The 22,252-nt window shown below is 40.0% G+C and overlaps 1 protein-coding gene across 3 annotated transcripts in view; it reads right to left on the bottom strand.

Annotated features, from left to right (window-relative positions):
- med13a (mediator complex subunit 13a) overlaps window positions 1-22,252 on the bottom strand; it is a 101,046-nt gene that overhangs the window by 1,726 nt on the left and 77,068 nt on the right. For all 3 annotated transcript variants that reach the window (XM_077504769.1, XM_077504770.1, XM_077504768.1), the window contains exons 11-29: window positions 20,166-20,196; window positions 19,175-19,290; window positions 18,883-18,973; window positions 18,491-18,702; window positions 17,725-17,921; window positions 13,145-14,064; window positions 12,399-12,566; window positions 11,871-12,094; window positions 8,463-8,652; window positions 7,294-7,648; window positions 6,980-7,217; window positions 5,582-5,773; window positions 4,819-5,042; window positions 3,810-3,952; window positions 3,578-3,736; window positions 2,234-2,422; window positions 1,903-2,045; window positions 680-844; window positions 131-231 (exon numbers count right to left, since the gene is read on the bottom strand). In XM_077504769.1, the coding sequence (XP_077360895.1) occupies window positions 131-231; window positions 680-844; window positions 1,903-2,045; window positions 2,234-2,422; window positions 3,578-3,736; window positions 3,810-3,952; window positions 4,819-5,042; window positions 5,582-5,773; window positions 6,980-7,217; window positions 7,294-7,648; window positions 8,463-8,652; window positions 11,871-12,094; window positions 12,399-12,566; window positions 13,145-14,064; window positions 17,725-17,921; window positions 18,491-18,702; window positions 18,883-18,973; window positions 19,175-19,290; window positions 20,166-20,196 (4,058 nt within the window). The remainder of the gene's footprint in view (window positions 1-130; window positions 232-679; window positions 845-1,902; window positions 2,046-2,233; window positions 2,423-3,577; window positions 3,737-3,809; window positions 3,953-4,818; window positions 5,043-5,581; window positions 5,774-6,979; window positions 7,218-7,293; window positions 7,649-8,462; window positions 8,653-11,870; window positions 12,095-12,398; window positions 12,567-13,144; window positions 14,065-17,724; window positions 17,922-18,490; window positions 18,703-18,882; window positions 18,974-19,174; window positions 19,291-20,165; window positions 20,197-22,252) is intronic.

Here is a 22,252-nt window from a genome sequence, read left to right on the forward strand (position 1 = left end):
TTGGTTGCCTTTTTGGGGGAAAGCTTTTTGTGTGACATCTCAAGAAAACATGGTCCAAAAATGGCTTCAAATGAGAGTAAGTCATCTGAAGTAACAACGTGTTTTTTGTTTTTTTTTGGTTGCCGTTTACCTTAGTACGTCTGAGGTCTGATTGGAGTCAAGAGGATGCGAGTGTTTGCTGTGCAGCAGCTCGTCTGACTGCACCGAAGACACATGGAGGTGCAAAGAGGCCTGAGAAAGAGAGAGAGCGGCAGAAGCGCTGCTGTCAAATATACTGCAAGTCACGAGGTCATGAACCTCTGCTCCAAATGAAGGCACGGCTCCGCAAGAGAGCAAAATATTTCGTATTCGTCGTTAGAAATGCAAAACGCTTTCGAATGCGTCGATTTTTGTTTACATGCTACTGAGTGAGTCACGCAAGGCTGAATAAAAAATATAGTAAATTAGCACCACATAAATAAAGATGCACTGTGCCAACAAAGACTTAATGACTAATGCTATTACTACGCATACATTCATATTTATCCATCTGTCTCGATTGCTTTATGATTACACGGTTTGGTACAATAATAACAACCTGAATTTAACATCTTTCTGATTCGATTAAAAATGAACATTATCTTTATAAAAGTTAGCAAAAGGGAAACTTTTATATGTGAGCTTGGCAGCGTCTCAGTACCTTGAGGAAGAGTGGACACTGGTTCTGCGCCTGCGGACAGGCGGACCAGAACCAGTCGGGCAGTGGGCCAGCTTTGGCCGTCGACACCAAGTAGCCGAGAGCGAGAGGCTGCTGCAGGAGGTTTGGCACCTCCTCGCGAGACTCCATGCGGTCTGCACTCTGGCACTGGAAAAATAAATACATTGATTGAAAGTTAGTTGGCTGAAAGTTAACAAAATAATAAAAACAAAACAAAAACGATGTTGAAGGCGGTGCTGAATCAAATTTAAATCAACATTGCAATGTTGTACAGTGCAATTTTGAAAAACATTTTTGACTGGTGAGTATGTATTTGTACGGTCGAAAATATTTAAATACGTTTGAACATATTCACAAATACGGTCGAAAATACAAATACGGTCGAATGTACTTGTAGGCTAAATGCTACAATCATGATAATGATATCATATTTTCCCCATAATATTATGGGGTATTATATGCACACCGACCCCGGATAAGTGGCAGAAAAAGGATGCATGGATGTGTGAGAGAAAAAAAATTCTATGCATGTGTCCCACATGATACGTTTGAAAATTAAGTAAAAAAAAAACATTGTTTGTTGGTAACTTTTATGACTTATTACGTCTGCAGTGCATGAGGTAGGTGTGACATTTTTTCCCCATAATGCAACGGGGTATTGACTTGTGCAATACCCCGTTGCATTATGGGAAAATATGCAATATACAACTACGTTCAAACGTATTTGTGAGTATGTTTGAACGTATTTGCGAGTATGTTTTTGTATTTTATTTATTTAGTATCAAGATAAGTTCGGTGCCCAACGGGGGGAAGAAAAAAAAAAAAAAAAACATCCACATGGTTAAATTGCTCAATATTGCTCAGGTAATAATTCCACAATAATCTACGATAAAACTAATCATAAAATAATAATAATAATAATAAATAGACAACAATACAAATAAAAAATAATATAATTCATAATATTGTAATAAAATAATATAAATACATAGTATAATATATATTATAAATAAAATACTAATAATAATTAAATTAAATAAATAAAATAAATTATATAATAATAATAAAAATACTAAGCTCATACGTCTTCTTCGCCTGAAGGCTTGCGTCCATTTCCCCGCCACTCTCATGAGGCGCTCCCCCTAGTGGCCCGCCAAATAATTGCTCAATAAGTCATGAACAATGGAGCCAAGAGTCTTTCTTACCTTACTGTCATCACCTCCATGGTGGTAATGAGATCCCGGGGAATGCACTGGTGACGTGTTGGGTGAGATGTTGATGATGTCGGGATCCACCAACTCGTTCTCCGGGTCCAGAAGATCAAATATGCCCATTCCGTCAGACCCGTCTGGGTAGCAGAGAAGAAAAATTAGGCCCAAATTCCTCTTTTTTTTTTCCATCTGAATGTTAATAGAAGATCCCTGAAGGAGCAGCATACAGTATGTATACAACACCTGCATGCGTACAATAATAGAATCAAAACCAAATTCAGACGAAAATGTACTGTAAAGTTGAATTCCAGAGAATGTATCTGACCTGTGGTAGCATTCAGAATGTCGATGTTGGTGTCGATGTTGGTGTAATTGGAGCTGGCCACTTGGACGAAGGCAGAGGTGGGAAAGACCAAGATGTGAGTGCAGGAGGTGTCCTGGGGTGTGTTCAGCTGGGGCGTCTGCATGTTCAGGGTGGTGCTGCGGCCAAACACCGAGCCTGTCGACACCGAGTCTAACGGGAGGGCGAGACGCAACAGAATAAAACCGTGTCAGAATTATTTTCTTATAAAGTCTGCCGACTGCCAATATAATTATGTTCAGTTTAAAACACGCAACACTGTAGTTGTTCTCGTGCTGCACTTACCATTTATATACATATCTCCCTCTTAACTAATTTGCTCCCAAAAACGTATAAATACATTCGTTTAAATATTACCAGTGTCCCAAAGACGTATTTATACGTTTTTTTTTGTTTGTTTGTTTTTTATTGCTAGAGCATACAGAAGGCTTTGATGCAGCCTCTGAACTGAAGAGAGCGGTGGAAGCAATGTTAGTTATTACAAAAACGGCCAACAGGTGGCAAGAGAGTATAAGAGATCAACTAAGGCCATATTGCAACAAGCTGTTTTCTCCACAGTTTTCAACAGGTGTGAATAATGATGAAACTTAGCTATAATCTAATTCTAATTGCTGCAGAACGTAAACACATAGAAACACTTTTTTTTTTCTGATGAAAGAAGAGACTAATCTTTCTTTTGGTAGTTTCCATGTTTTTATAGCAATAGAACAAAATATTCTGTGGGCCTTGCAAAACAAGTCAAAATCCAGTAAAACAGTCGGGAGCGAAGGGGGTTGCTGCAGTGAAAATAATTGAGAAGCACTGGTTTATTGGATAATAAAACGGCTACAATTGATATGCACATTGATTTCCAATGACTGCAGTTTGCCGTTGATCTGACGTTTAAGGCGTCATACATTTGGACACGCCGAGCTGACAGCTGTATTTATCCTAAAGAGATTTTAAAAAGTAGGAGTCTTCATTCCGACGCCGCTCATTCATCCAATGATGCACTGACAATCCCCCACTCGCTCGTTTCCCAAAATAAACCCATTGATCGAGCTCTCCATCACACGCCATTGAGATCAATGGGCGTCTGCGAGGTAGTGCTTTATGAGCAAAAAGGTACACCATCTCCCCCCGCCATCAATCTGCTCCGGACTAGGAGGTGACAAGCATTGTGATGTGCTGCTGCCATCCATCACGCCAGAGCCACACGCACCCGCGCGTGCACGCACAAACGCACAACACATGGCTGCAGAAGCCGACTCGGATAAACACGGAAACGGATAAAGTGAATTCATAGTCTCCCTCCGCCTTGTATGTTACCTGGCATTATGATGAAGGAGCCCTGGGGCTCCATGGCAACCAAGCAGACACTGAGGATGCTGGGAGTATCCGAGGCGGAGATGCCACACATCCGACACATTTCCTTCAGACGGCGACTCAGGGACTGAAGGTTTCTTCTGCTCAGCAATATGCTCCAGTCTGACAGGTTGAGACGAGCACAACAACGTCGAGTGAGGAGTAACAAAACAGCATTAAATTTTGTCATCCTCACCTTTCAACTCTCCGTGTCCTATCCTGCCCAGTCGTCCAATGACCACTCTCCAGGGCACTGACGTCATCTGCACGAGTCCCAAGCACCAATCCCACAGCTTTTGCAAGCCGAGGCGACGAACGGAGCCCTTTTTCCTCCTGGCCCTGAGCAATGCGCAGAAAATATGCGTGGAGTCATTTTTCAGCCTTCATCAATATGTCAAGTCAGAGTACAAAAACAGCAGTTTTAGTCAAAAGTCATACTTCTCAGGAATATGTGCAGTAAGCTTGATTGATAGCTTGGTGCTCTATAAAACCTCGTGGGGGAAAAAAATGCTACTTTGACAACTAGTTGGATGGAATTGATGAGGAAAGTGACAATATTTATATACGATTGGCGATATGACAGTTGGCAACAATGGAAGTGCGTGGTGAAGGCTTTGGAAAGAATATGAAGCTCTTGCTCAAAAGTAGTAATTAATCGAAATTCAATTACAATTTCAGTTATTACACTCTACAATTACAAAATCAGCATAATAAAAAATTAATTAAAAATATATATATTGTTACTACTTTTTGAGTAGTTTAAATGTATACAATTGAGCCTTTTTTACATTTTAAAATAACTAATTCAGTATATTTTTTTTCATCCAGAAGGAACTTGCATAATTATTGTTTCAAATAATTTTATTTGTTCGATCTATCATCTATCCCATAACAATATTGAGGCACTTACTTGCTAATGCAACCACACATTGATCGCTTCAAAAGCAAATTCGATTCCCCTTCATCTGACAATTAGCATAGATTTTAAACATAGAAGGCCAAAACATCCCAAATGAAAATTAAATTACACTAATAAACTAGCTACTAGAGGGTGCTAGAACTGCACAAATGGAAATCAACCTGACTTTTTTTAAACCGACGTGTTCCTTTTAAATATTGTGAACATGACGGCGACAATATTGTGGCAGTTTTAATATCGCGATATTGCCCTTTATCGTGACATCCCTACTCAACAGTGGTCGCACCTGTTGGGCACGTCGATGTTGATGACGCAGGTCTCCAGAAGTTCCCCAGACTGGTCAGTGCACGTGGCGAGGAGCCAGCGCTGGTCATGAGAGAGGCAGTATCCCACGAACAGCACGTTGTATTTCTGGGACGCCTCCCCGAACGTCTCGCCGAGCTCCGTCTGCTTGTCCTTCACTGGCGCAAGGATGAACGGGGGCGTGTACAGACGCACGCACGCCGGCCTCTGCACGCAGGCAAAACATTTCATCAGGCAACTTGATATTATTTTGCAACTGGCAGCAGCAAATCGAGACAACGTTAAGAACGAAAGCAAGGCGGCTCAAGCATTCAAGGGAAAATGTAGCAGTGGTTTACAAGGAAGGAAGTTAACCGAATTAAATTGTTCCTTTGTTTAAAGCTGGAATCAAGACCACATTTAGGAGTTCTTGTGAAGCTAGTCAAGCAGATAATAGAAAGAAAACGCTGGAGTAGCAGAAGGTTAGAAGTTCGCTCTGTCTTGGCCCAACAAGTAAAAATGATGTTGAGCGCAAACATTTTTATTTTTTTTTTTGGATTGGGTGAAAGGATCATTTGAGGTCAGGGCATGTCTTCAGAGAATGGAAAAGAACAACAACCGCCACAGAACCATTGCGGCCATGAAGTTAGTCTCAATCCATTTGCTGGTTATCGTGACAGCGAGATAACTTCATTGACAATTCTAATTAAACGATGATGGTAGAGTAAAATAAAGAAAAGAAATTGGTGAAATTAAACGGATTTCACCTCTGAACTTTTAAGTGCCGTGTCGATGGCTAAGCCCGGGCCGAAGCCTGTCAGCGACTTGACGTTGGTGGAAATGGGCAAAGGGCGCCTGCACTGAGCAAAGACGGAGAAGGCCAAAGACTTGAGGTGCTGAACGTAGATGTGGCGCTCTTCGCCTCTCACAGGCTGAAGCAGGTACTGGCAGGGGACAATCTGAAAGATTAAAAAAATATATATATGACAGAGGGCATAAAAAACAATGCTTCATAATTTAAATATAACATACAGTAAAAAAAAAAAAAAAAAGATTCAATTCATATGTCACATTGATAGATTTTCAATTCAGTCAAGGATTTAATGCAATACCAATTTTACTTTGTGGCTAAATAAACTGGCAAAAATACTGTAAACTCATGACATTCACATATTCCTGTTAGTGTCTCACAAAGTTTTTGTGCTAATATTGCAGTTGTTGTAACTTTAGCAGAAGATACACAGTCATACAAATGAATAGATAAATTGTAAACTTAAATTATCTTTAAGTCCAATAATTCGGGTCTTTCGTAAACGTATTTTTAAAATTCCTGCAAACACTACATTTCAAGAAAAAAGCAAGATACAAACAAAACAAAAAAAAAAAAAAAAAAAGAATTTAGGCCTTTAGGTACATTTCTATTTTCACTACACATACAATTATATTTTTACATGAACTTATGGTAAGTCATATTTAAAAAAACTGCAAAATGTTTTTATGAATCAATATGAATTGGGCCATAAAAAGGAAAATTGATTAAAATAGATGAAGCAATACTAACAAATATGTTTTCATGTGGAGATTCTTCTCAAATGCTGCTGTGTGAACCTAGACCGATATCGAATTGATTTTCCTCTGAATAGCCTGATATTGATTGATAAAACCATTAATCAAACCTTTTAATGTATTATTCCCATATTTTCATAAGAAGAGTGAATTTTAAAGGCCTAAATGTTTTTGTATGTAGCTTTTTTTTTTTTTTTAAATCCTTGAAATTTACTGTTCTATTTATTTATACAACGTATTGGTTTTAGGAAAATTCCGAATATTCTAATTTATAATTCAAATGACTGAATTACAGTTATGAAAATTAATAGCATTTTCACATAATCCCTGCTGACGTCAATGTTTGTGTAACACTTAAAAGAGCGACACTGGATTAAATTTAACCGAATCGAACTCTTGTAAATCTAAAATGATTCAGTAAATTAGTATCGATATCCAACCACAAGGCCACAAGAGGGCGGCTGATACTGTTATTGATACCCGGTATTGGCAATCGCCCGTTCCTATTCAATGACAAATGTAATAATGGCTATTTCTGACGCACTGTTCTGGAGTAAAGAACCAAGTCATCACACAAGAAAATCAGGACGCCGACGCACCTGTACAAATATGGAATTGCGGATATGCGCTGGAAGCAACTGGAGCATCTCAAGGTAGCAGCGTAACAAACCGAGCGTCCACACACTGGAGTGGGCGGGCCCCGGCCCCGGCCCCGGGCCGCCTTCCGAATCCTCGTAGCTGAAAGGATCCACGATGTAAACAACGATGGCGGGTGGATAGGTGATGGCGTGGGAGTCGCCATCCGTGGGCACGCCAACCTTGTCACGTTCCAAAGTGCTGTGGGCGTCACACAAATTCACTCCACTATACAGATAACTGGTGGAATAAGATCAGCTTTTGGGGAACGGCGTACCTTTCTGGGGGCTCCGTGGGGGTCTGGCTGGTTGAGTTGTCCCCCGAGGTGCTGGTGTTGTGGGTTCCCGCCTGCTGTCCGGTCTGAGGGCCCCCCCCTCCCTGGCTTTGGCTGCCCATGCTTCCAAAGGGGGTAAAGGAGCTTGCCTTGCCAGACTGCATCACGCTGCTCGGCTGTCCAGATGATGTCGCCAGGCTGGTGGACGATAGCGAGGGGGCCGAGGAGCCGTGCATTGCGCCCGCTGAGCTGGAGGCGGATCCCGCGACGGGCGTAGATGACGGCTGGTTGGATGACGACGGGGGACTTCGTTGCGCGAGGAGCGAGCCATCCAATGATTGTGACGCGAGGTACGGAGCTAAAATGAGAAACGTTACTAGATGAGCAACATTGACAGCATTCCTCCACCAAACACTCTGCTTTCATACATTGCAAAAATAAAAATAAAAAAATCTTAAGATATAGTTTCTTAAATTTAACCTAAATGTGCTTATTTTGCTTTGAACTTATTTTTTACTTAAAATGAAATTGTCAGACAAGATCATTGTGCTTATTTTCTTTTTTTTACTTTTTACTTAACTCATTTGCTCCCAATAACGAGTAAATACATTTTTTTTTTAAATGTTTTAAGTGTCCCAAAGACGTATTTATACGTGTTTTGTTTTTTGTTTTTTTTAATGCTAGAGCATACAGAAGGCTTTGATGCAGCCTCTCAACTGCAAAGAACGGTTGCAGAAATGGTAGTTATTACACAAACGGCCAGCAGGGGGCAACCTTTATTATTTTTTTTATATACATATTTTAAGAAAATAGTTCTATTTCTTACAGCTTGGAAACAGTCAATATAACTTTTTTTTTATATAAAAATCTTTCAAGACTGCTGTGGTTGATATGGGACTTGTATTATTTTCTTATTTTTTAATTTAATTTATTTTTTGTTGTTCTGTTGGCAGATAATTTTGCTTATTTGAAGTAATAATTTTCTTATTTTGCTATATTTTGTCTTTAATTTTCGACTGTCCTTTTTGCGAAAATGTGAAAAACATATTGTTCACATTTTCGATTCGCCAAGGCTCTCTTGCTATCTTTATTTATTTATTTATTTATTTATTTTTTATTTTTTTATTTTTTGCAGTAACAAGAATAAAGAGCCGATGAAGCCAAGGACCCACCGAGGTTGTGGCGGCACACTTGTGCATAGAGTTTGAGCTTAGCGAAGGCGTCGTCGTTGCTGCCGGCAGCCTTGAGGAACCAGTCGCTGAGCGGCTGATCCACGAGGCTTTTAGCGCCGCTGCCGCCGACGAGGACGATTCCATCAGGGTAGCCTTTGGATATGGGCCGATGCTGGCCAAGTCGACACGACTGTGGAAAAATACAAGAAGATGACAACAGCAAGATTAACAAGAAAAACAAAAATCTAGTGTAAAGTGAAGCTATTACTAGGAAATTGGGCCAAAAGGTGCACAGATACCCCACGCTGAAAACAGAACATTTCTGTACAAACAGCATATAAATATTGCAAAATGATCAGTGTACAGATATTAACAATGTGAGTGTCTTCTAGCAGTCCAATGGGAGCCATATTAAAATTATAAACCCTGGATTAGAACGCGGTTTCTGCAAGCTGTTTTTAATGCAATTTAAAACCAATTTAATGCTCACATCGTACTATGAATAATAACAAAATAATAATAAAAATATATATATAATTATATATTATGGCTGTCAGATGATGACATTTTTATATTGTAATTGTGGGATGCTGAAAGCATCCCACATATGTTGTTTCTAACCTTTATTATTATTATACTTATACTTAAACTTATTATTATTATAGCATTTTATTCTCAACACTTTTTGCAATCAAACTACTCCTACATTATACTTCCGATTTACACCGTTCAAATTTCAACTTGCTGACAAAATTCACGCCTTTCGGGCTATTTATCGTTTGACTTCATATTACTTACAGTACTCGCATAATTTAATGTTAAAAATCTACTTTTCCCCATTCAGTTTTAATGGGACTGACACTGAATTTTTTCTAAGTCCCATTTTCCACGCCCACTTCCATACATACAACAGACCATCTTGACTTGCTTTCAGATATTGCTTCGTGGCGCAGTTGGGAGAGTGCATGTACAGTAAGCAGGAGGTCGCAGGTTCAAAGCCCACCGCCGACTGTACATTGCACATATGTCTGTGGCAATTACATAAACAGATATTAAGTATACCAACTGACTATCACACCAGGAAATGCGTTATACTGACATGATCGAACACATGTGTCCCAAATCAGCGCTGATGACTTTCAGCGTCAGGTGACACTTTGAACTACAAATACGCCAATTCGCTCTGCTGCTCACATGTCCGGTGGCTCACTGGCTTAAGCGCTTGCATAGCAAAGACAGCCCTACGAATGGTTCGCTGGTTCAAACCTCGGATGGAGCAACTTTTGGACATGGACATACTTCTTTTTTTTTTTTAGTTAAAACTAAAACTTTCTTCTTTTCATTTATAATTCAACCATAATTTCTCATTTGTAATTTACAACCAATTTATCTTTCTTTATTTAACATACATTTTATTGCATGTTCAGACACATTCGCTGCTTCCATTTCACAACACTTCAGTGATGCCACCAAGTCTTCTGTGGGTCAGTGGATAGATTGGCAGTGCAGTAGCTCATTGAACAGTAAACAGGAGGTGAGGGTTCAAATTCAATCTCAGACTGGTTGAGTTTAAACTTCAGTCTTTTCATTTATAATTCATTCATAATTTCTCATATGTAATTTACAGCCAATGTATCTTTCTTTATTAATTTAACATACGTTTTATTTAATGCATTCTGGTTCAGCAAGACATCTCTCAATTACATTTCACACTTCAATGATAACAATAGCATTCTGCTATTAGCAGTCAGCTTAGCATTCAGCTATTTGCGTCGGCTTTCAGCATCCCACGCAATTTCTTCAGAAATTGCTTAGTCTAGTTAATCAAATTATTTCCATAGTTATCTTGTGATCAATCACACACATTATATCTGTACAGTAAAATATTATTTTTCCAAGTTTTTCTTATTAAACAAACAACTGAACAAATATGATTACCAAATACAAATGTCCACCAACACAACAGATCGTAAGTAATTTAAAAAGTTATTTAGTTAAAAAGATACGCTAGTGTACGAGTGTAAAACACTGAGTCATACATTTGTGTGGAGGTAATATTCTGCCACTAGGTGGGCTTAGTGATTTATGTTGGATATTGGTGACAGTATGTTTTTCTTTTCAAATTCATATTAGTATTTGGAACATGAAGCAACTCATGCATTTATTGTTGCTAAATTGTGTTATAGTGACAGCTTTGCACAGCGTTTTACGTCAAAACATGAAAAACTATATTTTTACATTAATAGTATTTTCAGTTTTAATACCTCTGGACATACATTGAATGCTTTTTAATGCAATTTAAGGCTTTCGTTTTAACGAAATCCATTTAATGACTCTTTTGATTGACCCGCGGAAACCCTGTAGAAGGATCATCGTCGTCATCATCATCATCATCATCATCATCGTCATCATCATCACTACTGCTTCCTCTGGCACCCGCAAGTTGCCACAGTATTTCTCCGCAGTCCATTAGCTGGCAACTCTATAAAATGGTTGAGGCTATCATTGTGTCAAGGAAGCTGCACTTGATTTTTAACGGTTTGCATTATGGGCCACAATTAATCAGAATTCAAATGTATTATTCATCTGGGGAAATTTTTGAGTGTATCAAGCAAAGGGAACAACAGCCTGCTAAAACTTTCCAGGATGTTGTAGACAAGGTTAAATCAATTTTATGGGTGATGTTCTGATTTGGAAAGCAACCTCGTGGTTTTCAGCACCCTACTAGCAAACGAGTTACAAACAAACTCTGTTCAAGGACATTCTCACGCTCAAGTTTTGAACTCAATTTTGTAACAACTGTTAAAAATTTGGATTTTTTTTTTTAAGCCAAACTCTCCTTTGAAACCCTTTTTTGAAACCTTGCTTGCTTTAAACCCTGAGGCCACACATTCTGACAGCTGAATGTTTCATCTCTATTATAAATAAATTGTGACGGAATTGGAAGCCAAACTTCTCCTTTGAAAACTATCCTGTTTTAAAACCTGAGATCACACATTGTGCTGAAATTTTCAACTCAATTCTGTAAGAACAGTTAAAAATCAGGACCTTGTTTGGAAGTCAGACTACCCTTTGGAAAATTTCCTGTTTTAAAAGCTGAGGCCACACATTCTGACAGCTGAATTTTTCGATTTAATTTTGTAACAACTGTAAAAATTGGAATCTTGTTTAGAAACCAAACTCTTCATTGAAACCCTACTTTCAAACCTTTTTTGTTTTAAAACCCCAAGCCGCACATTCTGACAGCTGAATATTTTGATTCAATTTCGTAACTGCTAAAAATACAGTGTGACATTTTGGGGCCGGGCCTGTGCATATTTCATGGCGTGCAACAGCGAAACCAGTTAAGGAACACGTAAATAAACGTTTGCCCAATGCAAATAACTGAAGCATTTCATCTTTCTCTACCTCATAGACAGCTGTGAGGTCCCTGAAGAGGCTCTTCGCGCCGCTGAGCAGAGCTTCGTTGTCGGGACACACAACCAAATACCCGACGTCCCTCTGCGTGCCAAAGGGATCTAGCAGCAGCTTCTCCCAGTAGGGTAAACCAAAGGGAGACAGTACCACAAAGTCGTACTCATAACCCACGAGGAAGGTGGGGATGGGCAGCGGCTCAGGGGATTCGTCTGTGCCTGCGAGAGCGAAACACAAGAGGACAGCGGATCACACAGAGATGGAAAATAAAGCTGTTTTCTTTCTTTTCAAATTAACAACAAAGACCTGTGGTATAGCATAACTCCCCACAGCAACTTTATTGTGCCGAGTAAGACATTGGCACTGAAATTGGCACTGTATGCTAGCTTCACGCAACATCAAGTTATGTTACGTGACAATTCTTCTTAACATGAATTAACATATAGTATCCTGTACACATGTAACCCCTGCAGCTTTTTTTCCATTAACAAGTGCAACTCATCGTCACTTTGATCTATTTACCGTATGAGCCCCGCCCAGCCATCTTGTGAAACTGCTGCCAGGTGAGCGGGCCCTGAACACCCCAGGACCGCACAGTCCTTTTCTTCTGGATGGCATCTTGGAGCACGGGCTGGAGGGACATCAATACTCGGAGAACGTCCTGAGAGCACAGAGCACTCACGTCCACTGCTGGGGAACAGAGACATAAAGGCATAAACTATTAAAAAGACAGGGCAGAAAATGAAGTACAGTCTGTATGTGTTGCTATTAGTCTGTATAATCAATAAAACGTTTGGCATTATGTAGAGCTGAGCTGGTATAAAACTACAGTCAAACCTTGGTTTTTGAACATAATCCGTTCAAGAAGCAAATTGTTCAAAATCCGAAACATTTTTTCCCATTATAATTAATGTAGATAATTTTAATCCGTTCCAAGTCGAAAAAAACAATTCTAAAAACAATGAACAGGTCTGCTCCGAACGAACTTTGAACACGAATGTGCTACGGACGAAGCATCCTGGGCATTCGAGTTAGTTCGGCTCCCGAGTGAGTCGCGTTCAGCTTTTTCTTTTTTTTCAGTGGCTGGGAGTGAATGAGTTCAGATTGTTTACGTGTACTATCATATATGACTCACTGTACTTAAGTTTGGGGTATAAAAGTACCCTCTAAATCCCAGGTTTCAAACTGTGCTGCAGTTTTTGAGGTTTCCTCAAACAAACCTCATGTCAACTGTTGACCAAAATAAACAAAATTCACAAATGTCTTACCATTTTGTTTGGACCAGTGGTGTAGACAAGTGCTTTTGACCAGCGCCTCGTCCACCTTTCCACCTGACATGTTGTCCATAAACTGCCTGCCGTGCTCCAGGGCCATGTAGCAGTCGCTGCGAAAATCCCTCTCCTCCACCCTAACGCACGGTGACGCGGGGCCGCCCTTCACGCCACGTGCCGCTACGTCATCCAGGCCTGAAATCGGTGAAAAGGGGTTGGTGCACTGGTCCTGCAGTAGCAGAATCAGTTCATCCGGGACACGGTCTCCCCTCCCGACACCGGTTCTATCCAGCGAGGAGAGGCGGAGCTCCTCAAAGCGCCTCTCCGCCTCGCGGCTGCCGTCCGAGCCGCGGCCGATGATATCCAGCTCGTCCTCGAGGAAGAGGCCCGAGCCGTTGCCGTACCGCCTGTTGACCACGGCGCTGAAACCGCAGCTGCAGGCCTCCTGCGCCTCACCGACGGGGTCGCTGAGGTACACGCCGACGTCCGCTCCTTTGATGTTCATGTTACATACGCAGATGCAGCAGCTGTCAAAGTTGCAGTCCTTGAAGAGGTTCATGACCGACTCGGACAGAATCAGGGTGACGTAGAGGCTGTGAGCCTCTGGGATGGAAGGAACGGTCGCCGGCTCCACCGAGTTGAGCGGCCGGCAGGTGGAGGGGGTGGAGGCCGGCGAGTACAGGTCCGAGTTCTCGTACTTGAGTGAGCCCTGGACGCTGGAGGGGCCTCGAGGTGTGCGTGGAGTGCGCGGCGTACGCGGGGTCGGGGCTGAGAAACGTGGCGTGGCGGGGGAAGGAAGGATGCCGGTGCCGCTGTTACTTGGCGGAGCGCTGTTGGACATGAAGGGTGTGTGAGTTTGAGGGGTGTAGGTCTGGTTGTAGTCCTGGTCCATAGTGCTGCCCACACTTGGGATATTACTGAGAGAAAAGAGACAAGCAAACATTTTTAAAAAAAAAAAGACGCTGTTATCAAATGACTTCTCTATGAACAGTTTGTTTTTAACTCATTTGCTCCCAATAATGTGTAAATACGTTTTGTTTTTTTAAAATGTTTTAAGTGTCCCAAAGGCGTATTTATACGTTTTTTTGTTTTTTGTTTTTTTTATGCTAGAGCATACAAAAGGCTTTGATGCAGCCTCTCAACTGCAAAGAACGGTTGCAGAAATAGTAGTTATTACACAAACGGCCAGCAGGTGGCAGCAGAGCAAAGGAGATCAACCAAGGCCAGCTAGAAAAAAAGCTAATTGACTTAGAATTTTAAATAGATTTGTGAAAACTGATGAATCCTCATTTTTATTATATGTCAGCATTTATAGATCAATAGAAAGCCCACATTGTTGAAATAATTGTATTTAATAACATTTCATTTCATTTTTTTTTTCTGTCAGTTGTAATGTCTTAGGGTGTAAGCGGTCTTTCAATGCACCCCGTCTTGTGCAGAACACGTTTTATAATTAAACCACAAATGGTTAAGAACACTGCGATTGGCTGGCAACCAGTCCAGCCCAAATCCAACTGAGATAGGCTCCAGCACCCCCCGCGACCCTTGTGAGGAATAAGCGGTCAAAGAAAATGGATGGATGGTAAGAACATTACAAACGATAAGACAAATTAACCAATGACAAACATCTACTTGTTTTCGGATTTCAAGCTTGCAATGTCTTCAAGACCCAACTAGTCATACATATTGTGTTTTATATCAGCACCTAACAGTATACTGTAATTGCACAGCGATTAAATTGATAAACACACAATAATTCGTGCAAGTAGTAAACACGCTGATAACTACGGAAGCCGCAAAACACAACAACAAACAACCGGAAAAAAAAATCCCCCAAAATATGTACTGAGAGAGACGTTCTCTAAACATTTCCTCAAGCTCCCCCGGTGAGGTAAGTCTTATTTTTAGGCTGGCGACCAACAGCGAGGAAGCAGTTGGAGAGCTCATTGTTTCCCCCCCAGCTGTCCGTGAGCAACAACACCTGGCAGCGGCTCGTAGCAAGGAAGTCCCAACGTTACTGCAGCCAGGGCACGCTCACGACGGGACGTGATCTCAAAGGCAGCGCCGGCACATTGTTACGAGATTGTTAGGTGTGATTATTTGGATGTTGGCCAAGTTGTTCCAAGTGCGGGCATTTTTTTTCCCCCACGCTATACACAGCTCCGCTTAAGAGCCCAGTACAACAGTAGCGACATATTTCAAGGTTACTAGCGCCACAAAATGAACTCATTTACATAAGTATACGTTGTCAGGCTCATTTACTGCCACACTTGATATGGTTCCCCTTTTTGCAATCAGTCCTGCTCCATGCCATTGTTTTATTTGCTCTGACCTTGTTTATGAATATACTACACAATCTACAGTATACTTAAAACACACAACAGTGAATACTGTTTGTTAAAACAGAGTGGCGATAAGATCAGTGACTTGGGTGATGTAGTTCAAGCACAAACGACTGTTTTGTTTGTTTTTGAGTTGCCAAATCCTGTGTTCGCTGACTAAACATTAAAAGGGAAACACAATATTGGTTTACAACAAGCAGCAAAACATGTTCACAACAAAACACGGTACTTTTGTTAAATATGTAGTGGACGTGCAGCGGTTTTCGAATGTTGGCACGTAGAAGTGCACCTATGAGAGGCAAGTGTGACAAACACGACATAAACTCCAAGCTGTTGATGTTCAAGTTTATGGAACTGCTCCAGTGATAAACACCTTTTCTGAACATTTTATTATGTGACTACTGTGGAGCAAAGTAGTAGCTCCGCTACTGCTTGCGAAGCAAAGCAGGCACATATTACTATTCTAGAATACGGTCCCGGTGTTTATTATAGCAGAATTTTTCAGAAAAAATGCGGCCCGCACCGTTGAACGTACCGGCACAAATGAGGTATCAAAAGATGCGGCTCCATCTGACTCGGCGGGGAACCTTTTTTTTTTTTTTTTTTCTTTTTTTCTTTTTTCTCTTTTCTGGAATTACGAGCTAAGGAAAAGGGGGGAAAAGAGCCACAAATTAAGGACCTTTTTCCAAGCCACGCTGCGCGCACATATATTGACCGAAGTTAAGTTAAAGTTAGCATGCTAATGCTAAATTAGCATGCTACTGCTAACTTAGCATGCAAATGCTAATGTTAAGTTAACATGCTAATGGTAGCTTAGCATGCTAATGCTAAATTAGCTCACTAATGCTAAGTTAGCATATTAATGCTAATGCTAATTTAGCATGCTAATGCTAACTTAATATGCCAATGCTAAGATAACATGCTAATGCTAATGCTAAATTAGCACACTAATGCTATGTTAGCACATCAATGCTAATGCTAATTTAACATGCTAATGCTAACTTAATATGCCAATTCTAGCTTAACATGCTAATGCTGTTAGCATGCTAGTGCTCATGTTATGTTATCATGCTATTGCTAATGCTAAGTTAGCTTAGCTAGCTTGATTGAGAGGTCAAGTACACCAACATTTGGCAAACTGTTCAGTGCATTCGGCTTTTCACCTTGCAAGAAATTTTTCTAGTTAAGATCCTTGCAGTACCTGAGGCTTTTTTTTGCTTAGGGAAATTGAACAGTGTTCATAGGGAAGTGTCCAGGGAGACACTAAATGAGTGACAATCTAAACAAATGCAGATTGCACAGCAACACAACACGCACTGCATGGTAGAAATGAGCAATTAACATTCAATCCCACACTATGGCATTTATAAAAATTCTGCGCGAGTCTCTATTTTGGATCAGTCAGCGTGGCAAGAGGAAAAAAAAAAAAAAAGATCTAAGTCATTTGGAAATAGGGATGAATGTGGGGGCACAGATGGCAGCAGCTTGAGTCACAAAGATGCTTCACTGGCTGCATGAGTCAATATGAGCGGTGACTAAAGTGACGTCTGCGTTTTCGATCTATGAAACAGACATCACTGCGCATTTGAGGACTGCGAAGCTCATCTATTAGTGTGAGATGTGAATAACAATATACTGGAACTCAGATGACTGAGAAGGTCAATTAGATCAAGATGAATAGAATCTAATTCACTTTCTCTGCGTATGTATGCAAAACTATGCAACTATTCGGGCACGCATGCAAGTATTACATGAACCCAAGAGAATCCAATTGGGAAAAAAATAAAATAAAAACTGAATCAAACTCTGGTGAATTGAAATTCGAAATCGAAATTAAGAGTCGATACCCAATTCTTTACTGCATGACTGATTTCTGTTTCATGTACAGCACCTTCTACAAAGCTTGTTTTAAAGTGCTTTTTCAATAAAGGTTGAGTTCCATATGTGTTTTCCATGAAAAGCAGGATTGCCCTTCCAAAAAAAAAAAAAAAAAAAACTGATAGATAAACCCTTTTTTCTGTAATCTACGAGGGCATATTAGGGCCACATACAAATATATATTTTTTTAGGGGGCGGGGGCAAAGTTTATAAACTGGCAAATTTGCCACTTTTTTTCCTCGTCATATTAAAAAGCTTTTTTTTCTCGTCATTTTGACCCCGCGCTCTAAAAAAAAATAAAGAAATATTTGTGTATAATAAAATATAAAAATGTGAAATCAAACACAATTGCTCTACCTGTCTTTGTTGAGGATGGACATGACAGGCATGGGATTGATCATCTCCCTGCCCATAGTCCAGCTTGGTCTATAGATGCAATCCTCTGGTAGCTTAATGGGCAGGAGACAGTGGCTGGGTAATGACTTCAATGGCGCAAACATGGAGCAGCCCACAAACGCCTGGCAAAGCTCTGGCTTGTACACAAATGAATAGTCCTGCAAAACAGACACAACATTAATAGTAACATTCAGAGGAAGGCAACTTCATATACAGTCTTCTAGAAATGAAAAGGAAATCAAGACCGCATGGGAATAAACATATTTGTTGACATAAAGTTTTCACATTACTCGCCATATTTTCAGTTCCACTAAATAGTTAAAAACCTAAAACTAATACAAACTAACAGAACCACCCTGAAAACTAATAAAAACTAACTAGAATGAAAAATTCCAAAACGATAATAACCCTACTACCATATTACAAATAAATTGGTTTATATACTATACCATTTTTCTAAACATGCAAAAGCACAAATAAATTATTTGTACAATTTTTAGGACTAAACACCATTTCTCTTCATAACATTATGTGGCCCTTGCGTCCTTCTGATTTTCTGTATGTGGCCCTCAAATTTGTCACTATGCAATGTATGTTCTTAATTACTATGAATTCTGGAATGCTATAAGATTAACTTAGATGAATGACATCGCTAGCTCAAAGAGTAAATCTGTTTTATTAGTCGAGCCAGTTGTCACTCCATAAAACAAACTTCCTGAAGACTCACCTTGATCTCAGAAGGCTTTGGGCTACAGAAACTCTCCTCCACCTCGATCTTGAAGTGACCCCCCAGAGATGACGCTCCGTCGAGAGCGGTCATGCCGGGAGGTGGCTCCATGCTGCCGTACTCTTTGCTACACATGTTCATGGGGGAGTAGCCCATAATGTGCTGCTCCAGGGAGGGGGGAGTGGGGAACATCTGGTGCAGGTCTGCAGAGCCTGGGAGGATGCAAATAAGAAATGCCTTCATTGTGAAAAGTTCCCTGTGGGTTGGACAGATTTTTAAAGGTTACGGTAATTAAAAAAAAAAAAAAAAAAAAAAAGCCAATACGTCAATGAGTCTTCGTCTTACAGAGAAAGTGCGCACATTTTGATATCTAATATAGAAGAGATACTTACTAATGCAGGATACTGGGTCCAAAGTAGATGGCTTTGGTTCCTTGTTGCCAAATTTTTCATCTGTTCCATTTACGGGCCGTCTGGAACCAGGCTGTAGACAAGAAATAAAGAAATATATATATATATATATATATATATATATATATATATATATATATAAAATAAAAAATAAAAAAAAGAAGAAGTAGACAAACACTTTCCAAACTCACTGCGGCTTCAATAAAAAAAAAAAGAAATAAATGAAAAAAAAAAAAAAAGACAGTGTTACAAATAAGGACAGCATGTAACTAACCCCCAGTTCGTCTTCATCCGAGTTGAAGAGGTTGTCAAGGTCATTGATGGAAACGACCAGGTCGGTCTCGTGGATCAGGCTGGTTATGCGGTTGTTGGCGCCTGCCCGCTGAGGATCTGCAGGCAAACATTTGAGACTTCAAAATTAAAAAAAAGCTAGCCTCAAAATGTAAATAACACACAAAAAAATCTTGCCAAGTGATTATTTATGCTGGCTTCAAGCTAAATTTTTGAATTGAAAAGAATATGCAAAAAAAAAAGTTTTTTTTTACAAATACGTCCATATGCACAACAGTGAATATACTGACATGACACTGCCAAGTTGCATTCCTCAGATGTGAATAGAAAGCAAGATGCAATGTTATTTAAAGATTTTGAGGTCTCCCGGGTGATTATGTGTCCGTGGAACAGCAGCCAAGTCATGCAAATAAACAAAAAGGATACTCTTCTTCTCTGAATGTTAACTACTGTTTGTTGATTAGGGATGTAACGATATCCAAACATCACCATACGATATTGTCACGATATAATTATCACAATATTTCGGGGGGACACAAAAACAGCAATGCATATAAACCACCTATAATTTCTAATAACAATATTGAGGCGTTTACTTGTTAATGCACGCACACATTGAATTCCTCCACATATTGGCTCGCTTCACAAGCATATTACGTTCCCCTTCATCTGACAATTAGCACAGATTTTAAACATAGAAGGGCCAAAACATCCCTAATGAAAATTACATTGCACTACAAAACTAGCCACCAGAGGGTGCTAGAACTGCACAAATGGAAATCAACCTGACTTTTTAAAGAGATATGTTCCCTTTAAATATTGTGACCATGATGACGACGACGACAATATGGTGGCAGTTTTAATATCATGATATCATGATATCGCCCTTATCGTTACATCCCTACAAATAAACTTTCCTTGCCTTAAAGGGGGGGGATGAAAATAAAAAAAAAATTAAAAAAAATCAGCCTCACCATCCGATGTACCCGATCCTCCGTCTTCGCCCTGTAAGAAAGTGCAAACACAAAAGGTTAGCAGGAGGCAATAAAATAAAGAGTTAAGTGTTCGATTAAACCGTAAACAGAGCACATGCTACTTAAAGTTACTGTACATTTTTATTGTACAGTAATACGAAACCAATGCCACATTTGATAGTAAATCATTGGCCATAATCCAAAATACACAAAACGTGCTATCAAGCGATAGAAAAACGCATTTCATTCACCAAGTGGTTTCTTTTCAAATCAATGCATATCTTAATAAAATCAGATCAAGAATAAATGCTATAATAGCAATAATGAAAATATAGGAGAATTGCAGAAACAGTTAATGGGAGGAAAGGGAAGCTTTCTTCTGCTTTGCAAAGTGGATCAGAGGGAAATCAAGATCCAAGGAATGGCCTCTTTGGGCTCCCACCCAGACATCAATATCTGGGAGGGCTTGTCTTTATAGCGTGTGCGCATTAGTCTATGTGCGTGCGTGTTTCTGTGTGCACGCTGAACAGTCCTTGTTGGGGAACAGGAATGCTCTGTTCTCGCTATTGATTTCATTTTGCTCCAAGGCTTTTTCTCTGAGCAAAACAGGGTTTAATCAGTCTCCCTTTAAGAACCAGTCCACAATATTGCACAACCACAAGCTATTCGTAGAAATGAGGCTCTGGATCGTCACTATTTGCTTAAGATTGCACCTTGAGTAAGAAGATGTGGCCAAGTTGGGTTTTCAACATAACGCAACTCCAAAGTTGCGTGCTTACATGAATCCCATCAAGGTCCACTGAATATTGTGTTCTATTGCTATAAAAACATGAAACCGACCAAAAGAAAGATTAGAGCCTCACCTTTCACCTTTCATTCGTATATTTGTATCTGTTTCCATTTTGCAGCAATTAGCATTAGAATATAACTAAGTTTAATCAATATTTATATTCTTGGTGAAAAAACACTGGGAAAAAAATCTTGGTGCAACATGGCCCTGGCTGATCTCTTATGCTCTGCTGCCACCTGCTGGACGTTTTTTTTTTTTTACTAACTACCATTGCTTTAAGCCACCTCTTCATGACAGAAGCTGCATCAAAGCTTTCTGTATGCTCTTGAATTTAAAAAAAAAATCATAAAATATGTTTATGGGAGTGAAAGACAAAGTATTTTTTTTTTTTAATGTGTTTATACGTTTTGGGGTTTGAATGAGTCAAGTGTTATATTGTAGGTCAAAAAGACAATCTCACATCACACTCTGAATCTTGCAATCGTAAACATACTGTATATACCGATGAGAATTGTTGAAGAACTTGTCATGTTCCATTAGCGTGTGAGCAAACAATGAAATGGTGAATATTTTAATATTTTGGCACATCTAAAAACACAGCAGTTAATATTTGACAGATCTCAACAGAGAGACAGCAGGTACTTTTCTCAGCTTTTATGATTCGTGCGGGAACTCGTCAAAATTACGACTTTATTCCAATAAAAATGACAACTTCTCTTTCTTGAAACAATACGATTATGATTATTCCTGTAAGCGCTTTTTTCCACGGAAGAGTTTTCGTGGTAATGGACTGCTGGGGAGATTGTTTCACCGTATGACTTTTACCGAGAAGAAAGCAGCAGCATTCACATGCTGTGGGTCCAATATATTTAATGCGTCTTGACACTTTTTATTTTTATACTAAGTAGATCATCTTGAGCCAGTCAGTATGTTTTTAGTAGTAGCCTGCTCGGGAATAATAATGATCTTGTTATAAATATCAGCAAAAACGCCTACAAGGTAAGTTGTATTCTTTGGTAACTCTTCGCTTCAAGGTGCTTTTGAACTTCATTTGGGTGGGCTCCACTCAACACAGCAGATTTGAGGTTAAATGGTTGATCGAGTCAAGATTCTGTGTTGTGTTCAGACTGCAGCACACGCGCGCATGCGGTCCCTCCCGCTCAATAACAGGTGGCCCTCGTCTGGCAGGGGCAGCGCCGAGGATGACCGTACGTTGAAAATGGGACGGATCAAATCGGAAAAAGGAACTGAAGGAAAACTGGACAGGCAAAGCAATTGGTGTTCCTCTGGGCTCAAC

The sequence above is a fragment of the Festucalex cinctus genome, chromosome 18 (assembly GCF_051991245.1).
Source record: "Festucalex cinctus isolate MCC-2025b chromosome 18, RoL_Fcin_1.0, whole genome shotgun sequence".
Classification (NCBI taxonomy): Eukaryota; Metazoa; Chordata; class Actinopteri; order Syngnathiformes; family Syngnathidae; genus Festucalex; species Festucalex cinctus.